This window comes from Saccopteryx bilineata, chromosome 1, assembly GCF_036850765.1.
Source record: "Saccopteryx bilineata isolate mSacBil1 chromosome 1, mSacBil1_pri_phased_curated, whole genome shotgun sequence".
NCBI lineage: Eukaryota > Metazoa > Chordata > Mammalia > Chiroptera > Emballonuridae > Saccopteryx > Saccopteryx bilineata.
The window spans coordinates 156,868,113-156,881,543 of record NC_089490.1 but is presented as its reverse complement, the minus strand read 5'-3'; the positions used below and the strand labels follow the sequence as shown (position 1 = coordinate 156,881,543).

At 56.7% G+C, this 13,431-nt stretch overlaps 1 protein-coding gene across 1 annotated transcript; it reads right to left on the bottom strand.

Moving 5' to 3' along the window:
* Positions 1-1,164: 1,164 nt before the first annotated feature.
* MEX3D (mex-3 RNA binding family member D) lies at positions 1,165-9,403 on the bottom strand. The gene is made up of 2 exons (XM_066277243.1): positions 8,506-9,403; positions 1,165-2,838 (listed from the first exon to the last, which is right to left on the bottom strand). The coding sequence occupies exons 1-2, from the start codon at positions 9,098-9,100 to the stop codon at positions 1,445-1,447; spliced, it is 1,989 nt and encodes a 662-aa protein (XP_066133340.1). The 5' UTR covers positions 9,101-9,403; the 3' UTR covers positions 1,165-1,444.
* Positions 9,404-13,431: the final 4,028 nt, after the last annotated feature.

The following is a 13,431-nucleotide window of genomic DNA, read 5'->3' as shown; positions in this document are numbered from 1 at the left end:
CCCTGGTCCCCGAGTCCTTGCTTTAATGCCAACCCATACCTGAACTGTGTCTGGCAGCCCAACGGGCCAGTCCTGACTAGACCTAAGGTAGGTGGGGGAGGCCTGTGGCTCATTATTCAGACGTTTCTGGGACAGGGAGGTGTTAGGACCTACGATGCAGATTTTGAGCTCAGTATCCCCATCTCTACAGTGACACGTAGATCCCATCCTGTTGGGGGGGGCAGGTGCCCCAAGAAAAGACAGCCTGGCACTTCCACTTCCATAGTGGCTATAACTGGCCTCACAGTTGACCAACCCTAGGGATGTGGAGGGCTTGAGCCTCATGAAAGGGGGGCCTGGCTGGACCATCTCCCTGACAGACTCTATGTCCTCATTGGAACAGAGCACAGAGCCTGGCTTGTGGTAGGGCCTGGAATGGGGGTACCCTGAGCCAGATTTCATTATCTGGAAGATGGAGAGTGAGGAGCTGGGTATGAGGGTCCCTCCCCCACCCGACCTCCTTGTGCCCACCAGCCCCACACCACGCCAAGGGCTCACATGTCATAAAAAGACTTTATTAAGAAGGCTTTGGAGTCAAAAAATAAAACTCTTGATACAATTTTCTGAACCCTTAAGTCAGCTCAGCAAATATATAATCAGTAATTTAGCTGCGTAAGATTAAAGGTCCGTTACTTTAAAATAAAATATATTTTAGTTCTTAAAATTTATTCCATAAAGTACATATTTCCCTATAAATTTGCTACATATACACAAGAGGTAAAAAGTAAAAGTTTAAAAAAACAATTAAAAAAATTTAAAAAGGGACAACATAAACCACAGCAGAAGATTAATAATTAAAAATAAAAAAAGTTATAAATTTCTGGTTGGGATGCACCTTGAGCCCGTTCTCCACCCCCTCTGGCCTTTTGTGGGGCTGACCTACAAAAGGGTAACTGGCTAGCCCCAAAAAGGGAGTGAAAAGGGAATAAAAATGTCACCATCTTCCTGGTGGAACTTACTGCAGGGGCTAAGACTGCACAAAAACAACACTGTGAGATTAGAAATCTACTTCATAGAAAAGAAGGACAACCAATTGTTGTAAAAATTGGAGTTTTTTGTTTGTTTGTTTGTTTTTTTAAAGATCACCCTGGGGGTGTGTGTGTCTCAAATAAAAAGTGCAACAGACCTTTTCTCTCTGGTTTATTTTAACCTGTCAACTCAATACTGTTTTTTCTTAAGAATTGAGGTGCCACTGGGCTGCTGGGTCGCTGTCTCCATGCCTGGGACCGGAGTTAAAGCTCGTCTGTAAACACTGGCCACACTGCCCCCTGCTCCCCCCCCCCACAGACCTGCCCCTCCGTCCCCTGCTGGCCATCCCTCTCTTCCCCCACCCCAGCTCAGAGCACATGCTCACTCCAGGTGTCTACAGATGGCCCCATAGCCGCTGGTGCGGCGAGGTGACTTGTTAGGAAAAGATATGAATGGCCTGGGTGGCAGGGGTGCGGCAGGCGGGGCACTCAGGATCGCTCTTGCCGCAGATGCGCACAGCGCAGTCCATGCAGAAGAGGTTGTGGCCGCAGGGCACTAGTGCAGCCATCACCTCGCCCTCCGCGCACACCACACACTCCCGTACTGGGGCCGGGCCAGGGGCAGCGGAGCTTACTGAGGCTGAAGACCCCGAGGACGCTGTGGCCGAGGGCTTGCGGCTGCTTTCGGAGGTGCTGGAGTCCAGGGGGGAGCATGAGGAGGCTGAGGAGCTGCTGGGCAGCGAGGTGGCTGTGGAAAAGCTGCTGCTACTTGAGAAAGATGACAGAGAACCCTGGGGGGGCCTCCAGGGCAGGGCGCCCACTGGGTCAGGGGGGCCACGGCGGGCCAGTGGGAGCTCCAGTCCCAGGCCACCAGGTTCAGGCAGTGTGGGAGAGTGTCGCGGGGTACCAGCCCCGCTGCTGCGCCGGACACCTGGGGTGGGTGGCGCAGGGGTCCCATTGACTGCAGAGCAGCCACTGAAGGCTGGCACTGGTGTCGTACGCTCAAAGGGGGCCCATATGGTGGCTGCTGTGGGCACTGTCAAGTCCAGTGCCAGAAAGTCAAAGCCAAAGTCACAGTCCTCGGGGGTAGTTGGCCCTGTGGGGGCCCCTGGGCCATCCCCGCTGAAGGTGAAGCCCCCATTGCCTGAGCCGCCATAGGGGCTGGCAGGACCCGTGTCCGGCACTGGTGGTCCTCCACGGCTGCCTGGGTAGAAGGCCTCGGGACCCCCTGGGGCACCCAGGGCACTGTCCCCACGGAGGCTGGCAGTGGGCAAGGGGGGCCGCCGCCCAGGGTTGGGGGCCTTGGCCCAGAGGCCTGCAGCTGCCCCGAGCAGGTCCAGGCAGACGTCGGTGCCATTGGCATGGAAGTCGCTGTCGGGCCCAGAGTCGGTGAAGGCGCCAGTGCGCAGCGTGATGTGCGCCTCAATCTCCTCTCGGGCCCGGTCTACATTCTCAGGCATGCCTGTCACTGCAAACACTGGCTCCTTGTCGCGTCCAGGTGTCACGATGTATGTGTGCGTTCGCTGCTGGATACGTTTGATGGTGGCGCCCTTGGGCCCCACCACAAGCCCCACCACGCGGTAGGGCACACGCACCTGGATGGTGGTCTGTCCTGGTAGGTTGGGTGGGCCCTGCGCGGTGCCAGGCAGCCCACCAGCCTTGCTGCGCGTAGCACGGATCACAGAGAAGTGCTCAGCGGCAGACAGAATCTCACGCTTGGCCATTTCTACGTCTTCTTGGCGGCCGGTCACGATGAAGACAGGTTCTTCCCCACGTACTGGCGTCTTGATGTATGTGTTCGTCTTGGCGCGTAGAGCCTTGATCTTGCAGCCTATGTGTGTGTAGGGGGAACATGGTAAGGACAGAAACCACTTCCTAGGACAGTCCTTCCCTGGCAGCGGCTGTAGGGGCCAGCCAGCTGGGAGCCCCAACCTGTGGGCTACACCCCTGCAGTATTTAATCTGAAGACACTCCACGTCCTACCCTCAGACCCTAGGTTTTCCCTCTGGTCCTTGGCACCCTTAGGTTGGCAAAAATGAAGAAGGCAAGAATTCTGTTGTGGGTTGTATAGTGTCCCTCAAAATTCATGTCCACCCAGAACATCAGAATGAGTTCTTATTTGGAAATAGAGCCTCTTAACTCAATTATGATGAGGTCACATTGGTATAGGGTGGGCTCTGAATGCAAGAGGAGGGACACACAGAGGAGATGGCCATTTGACAAGAGAGACAGGAGTTGCAGTGCATGGTTATAAGCCAAGGGACACCAAGCACTGCTGGCAGCTACTAGAAGGTGGAAGAGAGAGCACGGGACACAGTGTCCCTAGAGCCTCTAGAGGGAACACAGCTCTGCCAACACTTTGATTTCAGATTTCCAATCTCCAAACTGTGAGAGAATTTCCATTGTTTCAAGCTATTCAGTTCACTGTGTCTGCCCTAGGACCTGAATACAGACCCTCTGACATCAACTCCCTGACGGGTGGGGAAACCAAGGCTGATTGTATAAACCACCTGCAATTTTCCTTGGACCAAGGGACCCTCCCAGCTCAAGGGGAGCTGAGGTCTCAGCCCAATGTAGACTCCTAGGTCTGAACTCAGGACACCTCCAAAGATATGAGCGATGCTCAGGGGACTCTTGGGAACATGACACTGACTTCAACCTGCCTGGGCTGGAGGTCCCACCCTGTGGAGTGGCAGGGTCAGTTGTTCAGGGTCTCTGATAGGAATGGCTGCCCAAGTCCCTGATACCCACACCTCCAGGGTGGGCCTTTTGAGACATCTTGAGTCCACGCCTAGGAGTCTGGGAGAACCCCAACCGTAGGCTTTGTGGAGGCTAGAGAGACACAGGGATATTGTGTCAATATAAAAGTGGCATTGAGAGGAGTAAAAGTGTTGCTAACTTCACAATAATGAAAGATAAAAAGTTAGTAGGATCTGCATGTCTGTCCAGCCTAGGCCAGGGAGCTGCTCATCCAGGAGGTTGCAGGGGGCATTCAAGGACAGCCTCACCCTGATCCCAAGGAAGACAGCACCCCCACCCCCCATACAGGGCTTTGAACAGAAGAAGTAGGACAGGTGAATCAGGGTCAGACATCTCTGAGGGAGGGGTTCCCTTCCTACCATCTCCAGGTCCCACCTCCTAGGTGGTTAGCCACTGTCCTCCCCCCACATACAGCTGTGTTGCCTCAATGGTACCCTCTAAACCCACTATGGCCCCCCAAACCCACCCTGAATTGTGGTTGCCTCCACCCCTGCTGCAATGGTTCCCTTCCTATTTGGCAAACTCCCCTTGCCCTGGCCATGCTGTCCCCCCAACATGACCTTTCCCACTTGAAATATTATCTTCACCCCCAGTCCTCTTTCTTCTCTGAATCAAATTGCAGTCTGGTGCCCCCTCCTCCAGGAAGCCCACACTGACTGGGCCAAGCCCCAGCACACACTTCCAGTTTCTCCTGATACCACGTCTGACTTTCTAAACTCCCTGAGGACAGGAGACTGTGTTCTAAGAACTATAAGCTGGGGACTGCTGTTGGCCCTTGAGGGAACCTTCCTATGCCTCAATTTCCTCACCTATAAAAGGAGGGCTAAAACACTCAGCCTCACAGATTTGTGCCTGACCCAAAGAACGTAGCCCCAGGTAGACGTCCTGCTCCTGAAATGTTGGCTTTTAGCAGAGCCACGTGAAGAAAAGTGAGGCCTGGAAAAAGGGCAGGGGATTCGCCAAAGTTGGGATGAAAGATAGAAGCCACAGATGCTCCCCCCAACCCACCACTGATCCTTTGCACAGTTGAAGAAGTGGGCCTTGATCCCAAGCACATGGAGCTGGCCAAGCCTACAGCCACACTATGAAACTCAAATGTGATGGTTAGCACAGGAGAGGGACCATGCAGCTTTCCCTCGGGTGGCCCTCCATGGAGCCCTTAGTGGCCAGGAGCCCAATTTACTGACTGTACTTCAGAGACCTGTTGGCTCCCAAATCCTACTCACATGAAGAAGCTGAGAGAGGGAAGAGCTTGGGAGGGTGGGATTGCCCCATCTTGGAAATTGGGATCCATGAGGGACCTGGGCCACACCCCTGCCCCAGTGGGAATGACAGTGCAGCAAGAGTGCATGGTGGCAGGGAGTTGAACCCCATGCCTGGGGAACCCTGGGGGCCACCACTGATACGTAGGCACAGGCTGAAATGCAGATTCCTGGGCCTTGTCCCCAGGACACCAACTCAGGGTGCCAGCTATGCTTGGGAATGTGGTGACAACCTCGAGGCTGATGCTGTCCTGCCCAGGCCCAAACAAACCCAAGTTCACTATAGTTGGACCCTCCTCTCAAAGCGGGGAGGCTGACAGTTTCTAGGAGAGCCTAGTAGATGAGGACAGCTTCTTGCCACCCATCACTCACATGACCCCTGGCCATATCCATGTACTGGACACTCAGAGAATCAGGCGCCACAGGTGACTAGAGATTACAGTTATTAACAAAACCTCAAGGCTGTGAGGGGAAGGGGGGCACAGACAGGAAGTGCTCCAGCAGAGAGAACAGCAGGGGCAGAGTTGTGGAAGCAGGACACAGGTAAGACAAGTTCCCATAATTAAGCAGGGCCAAAGTGGGCTGTAGTCCTGGGTGGGCTATATCATAGTAGGGTGGTTTGGGGAGAAGCGGGCTTGTCTGTGACATAGGCACATGGAAAACCCACACACAAGCAGGGCAGGTCCATACTTGCCAACACAAGGAGTCCCCAACCCAGGCATAGGCAACTCTTTCTATGCCCCACAGTGAGTAGTCAGAAACAACAAGGCATGGATCTCAACACCCCAGCCTTGTCCCTAGCTGCCAGAAAGGGCATCTCCTGCCGGTAGGGTTGGGGCCAGGCTCAGAGGCAGAGAAGAGCAGATAGTGGGGGACAGTCCCAGGCCACTGTCCTCAGTCTGACAACAGCAAAGATGGAGAAGACCTGGGGGCTGCCTAAACCCTGCCCTTCAGCATCATTTCTTCTCTTATTCCTGTGGGTACAACAGGACCCAACATGACCAAGCCCAGTTCTGGTCACAAACATAGACAGGAACTTACCCTGAGTACAGAGCATGAATGTCAAGGGGGGAGGACATGGGCCCAAGGTCACCCCCATAGCCAGTGTGCACCAGCTGGAGGAAGAAGCCCATTTCACATCCTTTTGGATTCCCTACCTTTCCTGTCTGCAGAATGGTGCTACTCCCCCAACCTTGGCCTACCCCTGCTCCCTGCAGGGCAGGCAGAGCCAATGAGACCAGGGTTCAAATCCCAGCCCTGCCTTGCCTTTTGCAGCTTTTTCCTTCTGTGCCTTCTTGGGGAGAGGTAGCCCTGGACCTGGATTTGACAGGATAGAGTGAGAAACTGAGGGCAAGCTATGCTCCCTATATTGGGAAAAGCCTGAGCAATAAGAAGAGGCAGGCTTGTTGTCCAGGGAACCACAGGGTGTAGAAAATGGGGTGCGTGATAGGACAAAGGGAAGGGGCAAGGCTGGGCAGTCTTCCAGATGTACCTGAGAACTGGAGAGGATGGGAACCACAGATGGTTCTGGAGCTGGAGCAATGCAACCTGTCCTGGTGTCTACGCTCCCTCCCCAGTACCCTGCACCATGGTGTGGCTATTGGGTGCCAGCCTAAAGTTAGAAATAGTGTTTTACAATCCACACAAAGCCCCAAGAGAGATGCTGACTCCCCATTACACTAGAGGGGCTCTCATTTGCTCAGGGTTACAGGGCCACCCCAGTCTGCATGGTTCACCATAGTGTCTACAGTCTGCTTTTTTGTCCACAATCACCAAGAATATGGGCTGGCAACCTACAACCTGGTACTAATGCACACCCAAAAGGTTGAGTAGAGCCTGAGACCCCAGGTTCACTCCTTCACACCACTCAGCTTGAGGCTTTAGGTTCACAAGCCCTCTGCATACTCCCACCACCACCCCTAACACATAAAACAAGGCCTCTCTGCAAGGACCCTCACATGCCAAGACACGCATATTCACACAGAATGTGCCCTCCTGCTCCAGTGCACAACAGATCAGCCTAGTGATTTTGGGCAAATGGCCCTCAGGCATTGCTATCCACACTTGCCCACCTGCAGCAGGCTTCTGGACACTAATACATGGTAACTATCTTGTTACATGTCCCAGTCCAGTTATGGGGGACAGGTGCAAGAAAGTGAGGGGCCTACATAGGAAGCTGGCAAATGGGTGGTAAAGTGGAAATGTCTGGCATGGGTGTAGCCATGCCTGCCCCTGGAGGCAGCAGGAAGGGCTCAGAGAGTGACAACCTGTCCTCCTCTTTCACTCTCACTACTGATGGTGCATCCTAGGCCCAGCACCATGCCTGGCCCTCCACATGTATAAAGGACAAATGAATGACCAGAGGGTTTGTTGGCAAAGCCACACTATCCGCTGGCAACTAGCAGAGGGCTGTGTCTAGAGCATCCCTGTTGTCCTCTGCTTGTGGTGGTGCTGAGGATGACAGGTCAGTTTATAATTCAGACCACCACTCCCCTCTTCTAGCTCCTGTTCCTCAGGGCCCAGAAGCTGGGACCCCCTCACCCAAGTCTGAGTGTCCTCTGGCCCCACCCAGGCCCCACCCCAAGTTCTAGAACCTGGCTGACCACAGGAGACCAGCAGTGGGGGGGGGGGGGAGGTGTGGGCAAGAAGGAGAAAGTTGAGGCGGGGTGGGCAGGCAGCTAACAGGGTGGGTGGGTATATGGGCACTGCCCACCACCCTCAGCCCGCCCCACAGCTCCAGGGCCAATGAGCGGCGGCCAGCCTGATGTCACCCTGCAAATCTCAGCCTGGCTCTCTTAACAAAGAGAACAATGGGGCGGCCACAGAGACGCTCTACCAATGCCACTGAGAGGACCCCCTACACTCTGAACCTGTTACCTATCTGCCTGCCAGGCTAGGGCCATGGGGCTGGACCCCAGGAGCCACTTTTACAACTGATCCTTCCACCTGCCCCAAAATTCCTACTCCTGCTAAGAGCAGGGTGGGGACCCTCTCTCATCTTGTCCTTCCCCTCACCTCCCAGGCAGGGTTCCCAGACTGGCAAGTTGTGATGCACCCTCTTTGTAGGGCCAAACTTCTCTCATGAACCTGCCTAAGCACCCCCACATCCCCCAAGCCGAGTTGACCTGCCCCATGCCTGTTTTGGATACGGAGTGTCCACCACCCAGCCGGGCCCCTGGTCCCCAAGAAAGGGTGGCCCAGAGCCTGGGCACACAGGGGCCCTTCCAGGCTGGAAGCGCCCAGACAAAGGCAGCGGAGGAGCCAGAGCACGGTAGAGAGGAGCGTGGGCTTCGCCCAACTTTCTCTCCCGGCCGACGGCAGGACAAAGGAGCAGACACAGGCGGCCACTGAGGCCGGAGCCCACAAGAGGCGTGGCCTGGGTCTGGCAGGCGGCCACGGGCTGTACTGGAGCGGCCCTGTCCCCAGAGCAGCGGTGCAGGGACCCCTGGGCTGCGCCCCGGACGGCAGCCACTCACCCTGACGACCCACGATCTCCGCGACGTGCTCGGAGCTGGGTACGGGCACGCACTCGGTCATGTTCACACTCTTCTTACGGCTGCCAATCACGCTCATCTGCTCGGCCAGCAGCGTCGGGGGGCCCAGGGCCGCCGGGTGGGGTGCGAAGCCTGCGAACACATCCGGCGGCGACGGCCGGGGCGGCAGCGGCGGGGGGCTCACGTCGGGTTCCAGCAACGGCAGCGGGCCTGGGGCCACAGCCACCACGGGTGCGCCCGCCTCGGGGCCGTCGGGGGGCACAGGCTCCACTGCGGCCCTACCGTCCGCGACCCGTGCCGCCGCCGCGCCATCTCCGCCGCCCGAGGCCGCCCCCTCCTCGTCCTGGTCGCCAGCGGCTCCCAGCCCCAGCACCGAGAGCTGGTTCAGAGCCAGGCACAGCGCGGCGGCCGCGTCGTCGGGCTCGGGCGGCGGCCGGGGCGCGGGAGCGGCCTCCTCGGCGGCCTCGGGCGCGGGCGGCGGCGGGGAACCCGGACTGGGATCTCCGCCGGCCGCCGCCCCGGGCCCGCTGCCGCCCGCGCCCCCGTTGCCGTCGGGCTGGCCGATGGAACCGGACATGGCGCTAGCGCTCGGGCCCGCGCCCCTGTCCTCTGGGCCGGCCGGCAGCCCGCGCCGCCGCCGCCGCCTCCCGCGCCGCCGCCCTCCGCCTCTGATAGCCTCGGCCGCCGGCCGCCGGCATCCAGCGGCGGAGCGGGAGCGGCGGGGGCGCGGCGGCGCGGGGCTGCTCGGTTTGCCGCGGGAGGCGCAGCGACGGCACGACTCTGCTCGCTCCTGGGCGGCGGCGGCGGCGGCGGCAGCGGAGGCGGCGGGGCTTTCGGCGGCGCGGACGCTCCTTCCCTCCCGCCGCCCTCCCTGCCCCGCCCCGGCCCCGCCCCCGTGACGCGCGCGCGGCCAACAATGGGGCGCCGGGCAAGGCGCACGCGCGGGGCGGCGCGGGGTGGGGTAGGGCGGGGCGGGGCGCGGTCACATGGACCCGGGCCACCCTCGCCGGGGGTGCTCGGGTGAGTCTGGCGCTGAGGGCGTGGCCGCAGGTAAGGTCCGGCGGCGCCTCCGGGCAGCAAGTGCCCGCCATCCCTTTTTTTTTTTTTTTTAAGAGAGAGAGAGAGAGAGAGAGAGAGAGAAACAGATTAGTTAGTAGAGAGATGAGAAACATCAAATCTTCCTTGTGGCCTGGCCAGGCGGTGGCGCAGTGGATAGAGCGTTGGAACCCAGGTCGCCTGAGTGCGGGCTCATCTGGTTTGAGCAAAACTCACCAGCTTGGACCCAAGGTCACTGGCTCAAGCAGGGGGTTGCTCGGTCTGCTGAAGGCCCACAGTCAAGGCACATATGAGAAAGCAATCAATGAACAACTAAGGTGTTGTAACGAGAAACTGATGATTGATGCTTCTCATCTCTCTTCGTTCCTGTCTGTCTGTCCCTATCTATCCCTATTTAAAAAAAAGGTCTTCCTTGTGGTACCTTAGTTGTTCATTGATTGCTTTCTCATAAGTGCCTTGATGGAGAAGGGGGGGAGGGCCTACAGAGGAGCCAGTGACCCCTTGCTCAAGCCAGCGACCTTGGGATTTTGAACCTGTGTCCTCCATGACCCAGTCCCATGCTCTGTCCACTGGCCACACCGCCTGGTCAGGCCTGCCTTCCTCTTGCCAGGGTCTTCTCTATGCCCCAAAGCACTTCGCTCCTGTTTCTGCCCCAGGGCTGGTGTCCCTAAACCCAAGGCTTCTCACGACTGGGCTGGCCTTCTAACTCTGGACCCTGGTTGGTCATGGGCACCCACAACCCAGCCAGAGCCCAAGATTGCGCCACGTGGTCGGTGCTTCCCAGCTTGGTTTCCACCAGCCAGAGCCCTTGGAGGTGAAGATCCTCCGTCTTCTGGGGTGTATGGTGTCCTGTCCTGTGGACTCCCAGATAAGCCCAGTGTGCCCAGTTCCAAAGCCCCGTCCCCGCGGTTCCTCCAGCTGCCTTTCTCCTTTGGAGTAAAGGAATCCTCTGGTTCTCCTGTGGGATTTCTCGTGGACAATGGGCTGGGAGCAGGATGAACCCCATTGGGTTGCCTGCCCAAGTCTTCAAGGGGACTGTGCCTTAGGTCCCTGGTGGGCTATGGAATCTCAGAACAATTGCATGAGCTTTCCAGATGGAAGAGGTGGCAGCGTGATCCTTTTTGCCACGCGCTGGCCCCTCTCGTGGTGTGTTGCCAGCCTCAGCGGTTTGAAGTTCTCCCTCCATGTAATTCCTCAGCCAAAGCTGTCCACCGCTGGACCATCCACCTCCAGTCCCTTCTTTCCACATAACTGTATTCCCTGGCAGACACCTCTCCCCCAGTTAAAGGCCTCACTTCTCTCTGCCTTGGTCCCTGTGCCTGACCCCTACCCTAAAACGTCTTTCTTGACTCCCAGCCCACATCCAGCCCAAGTTCCTCTCTTGGAGTACCAGATCTGAGCCAGCCCTGCTGTAAATGTATGTTGATTGAGTGATCGGAGGATGTTGGAGATCATCTAATCCCAAGGGCTAAAACTTTCCTCAGACTCAGAGGCTATGAATGGTGGCCACACTCCAAGGTGGGGCAGAGATGAGGGAGATTGAGTGGGAGTATGTCCTCTGTGGTGGGCTGAATAGTGGCCCCCAAAGACATTCATCTCTAATCCATGGGATCTGCAAACATGCACTTGGCAAAGGGATTTGCAGATGGGATTAAGTCAAGTTCCCTGAGATGGGGTGACTTTGGATTTCCCCAGGGGGCCCAGTGTCATCACAGAGCCATCATAAGAGGAAGACAGGATAGTCAGAATCAAAGATGGAAGATGCTGCACTGCTGGCTATTAAGGCGGAAGAAGGGGCCAGGAGTCAGGGATGTGGTGCCTCAAGATAAAAAAGGCAGGAAACAATTCTCCACTAGAACCTCTAAAAGGACCAGTCCTGCCTACACTTGGGTTTAGTCCAGTGAAGCCCATGTTAGACTTCTGACCCCAGAACTCTGAGAATGAATGTGTTTAAGGCATAAGTTTATGGTGATTTGTTCCAGTAAGTAGCCACAGGTGGTTAGCACAAGTAAGATGGCATCCCAGGCAGGGTTTGTGGTGGGGGTGCAGGGTGATTCAGAAAGCTCCTCTGCCTGCTTGGGCATACTGAAGAGATGTGTAGATGCCCCTAAATTGTTGACTCATAAATTCCAGCACCCTTGCCTCTGGGGGTCATGCTGGGGAGAGGAAGGAATTCAGAAGGGTCCCTTGGGCTTGGAAAGGTAGCTATGTCAGGACAGTGTGAGGGGCCCTATGGTAGGGCTGGGGCATTCCATCTTCACGAAGAACCATTGAGGCACTAGGACCCAGGCCCTTGTCCTACTTTTTGAGGGCCTGAGCTCAGTGGCTGCTCAGGGCCTTTGGTGGCCAGAGTCTGGCATGGATGGCCAGCTGCATGGGTGCCAGAGTTGTGGAGACCCAAGTTCCTTTTTTTTTTAATTTTTAACTCAGTGAGAGGAAGGAAGGTAGAGACAGACTCCCATATGCACCCTGACCTGGATCCACCCAGCAAGCCCTCTAAGGGGTGATGCTCTGCCCATTTGGAGTATTGCTCCATTGCTCAGCAACTGAGCTATTCTAGCACCTGAGCCAAGGCCACAGAGCCATCCTCAGCGCCCGGGGCCAACTCGCACCAATTGAGCCATGGCTGCAGGAGGAGACAGAAATGAGGGGGAGGGGTGAAAAACAGATGGGCACTTCTCCTGTGTGCCCTGACTGGGAAAAAAACCTGGAACATCAACACACCGGGATGACACTCTACCACTGAGCCACCAGCCAGGGCCAGAGACCCAAGTTCTCAGGCAGGCCCAACCCTTTCCAAATGGTGCACCTGGGCAAGTAGTGAACCTGAGCCTTAGTTTTCCCTCTGGAAGCTGGTGACAGTTCTGGCGGGTATGAAGGACTGGCTGCAGAGTATAGAGAACGCTTGTGGAGGGCTGGGGAGACACAAATGGAGACTCCATGTTGTGGGGGTGGGGAGGGAGATCCAGGCCACCAAGTCCTGATGACCTATGGGATGAGTACAGAGGACCTAAGGAGGCCAGGCAGGTGAGGAATCAGGGTTCCCCCAGCTCCTGCACTAGCCTTTAGGTTTGGAGAAAGGCTAACAATGGCCACTTGACCTGTTAGCATTGGCCCAGGGGCTGCAGGACCCCTTGGGATTGCCAGGGGCAGCAGGGCTAGTTCAGGTCCCTGAGACCAGGCTCAACGATGTCTTTATGTGCTTGCTTTTGAAGATCCCCCACCACACACATACTGGATCTCCAGGCATTCCAAGGGTGCAGTGGGGACTGCATCTAGTAGATGCAGGAGCCCTGAATCTTCTGGAAAGCTCCACAGCTGCTTTATGCCAATAGTGTTGGGACCTGTCACTGTCAGAAGACCTGCACCTTAGGGTACCCCTTAGGGCCACAGGGAAATTTGTCCTTCCCTGGGACAGGACAGCCTGTCTTGATTCTGTTATCACCCAGCCCAGGATTGATGATAACCATGGGATACAAGCCTGGGGAACCCAGGCAAGGCCTGTATTGTTCAGACACACTGTTCTTCAGAATGAACCCAGGCTCCAACCATGCTTGTCTGAGGTGGCCTCATTGTTATTCATCACCCACAGCAACTTCCCTGCAGCCCCTCCACCCAGGCCCTCTGAGGGGAGGGCAGGGCAGGACTGGGGACATCAGGGACATCAGGCCCTCACAGGGGCTAGTACTTCCACTCACCTCCCGGAGATGGGGGGACTCTGGCCTTCCTGGCACCCCATCCCTGATACACTCTCAGGTAGCCTTCAAGGTTCTCAGGATTTGTGCTTCAGATTGACTTGGAAGGATGAGGTCAGTTCAAGTGCACCAGCATCCTTGGATGATTGAGCTGGCA

Bases quoted from the DNA above. Each gene is read 5' to 3' on its own strand.
- MEX3D (XM_066277243.1), bottom strand. From the start codon at position 9,100: ATGTCCGGTTCCATCGGCCAGCCCGACGGCAACGGGGGCGCGGGCGGC. The intron at 2,839-8,505 runs GTGAGTGGCTGC...ACACACACATAG, and splicing joins GGAGATCGTGGGTCGTCAGG to GCTGCAAGATCAAGGCTCTA.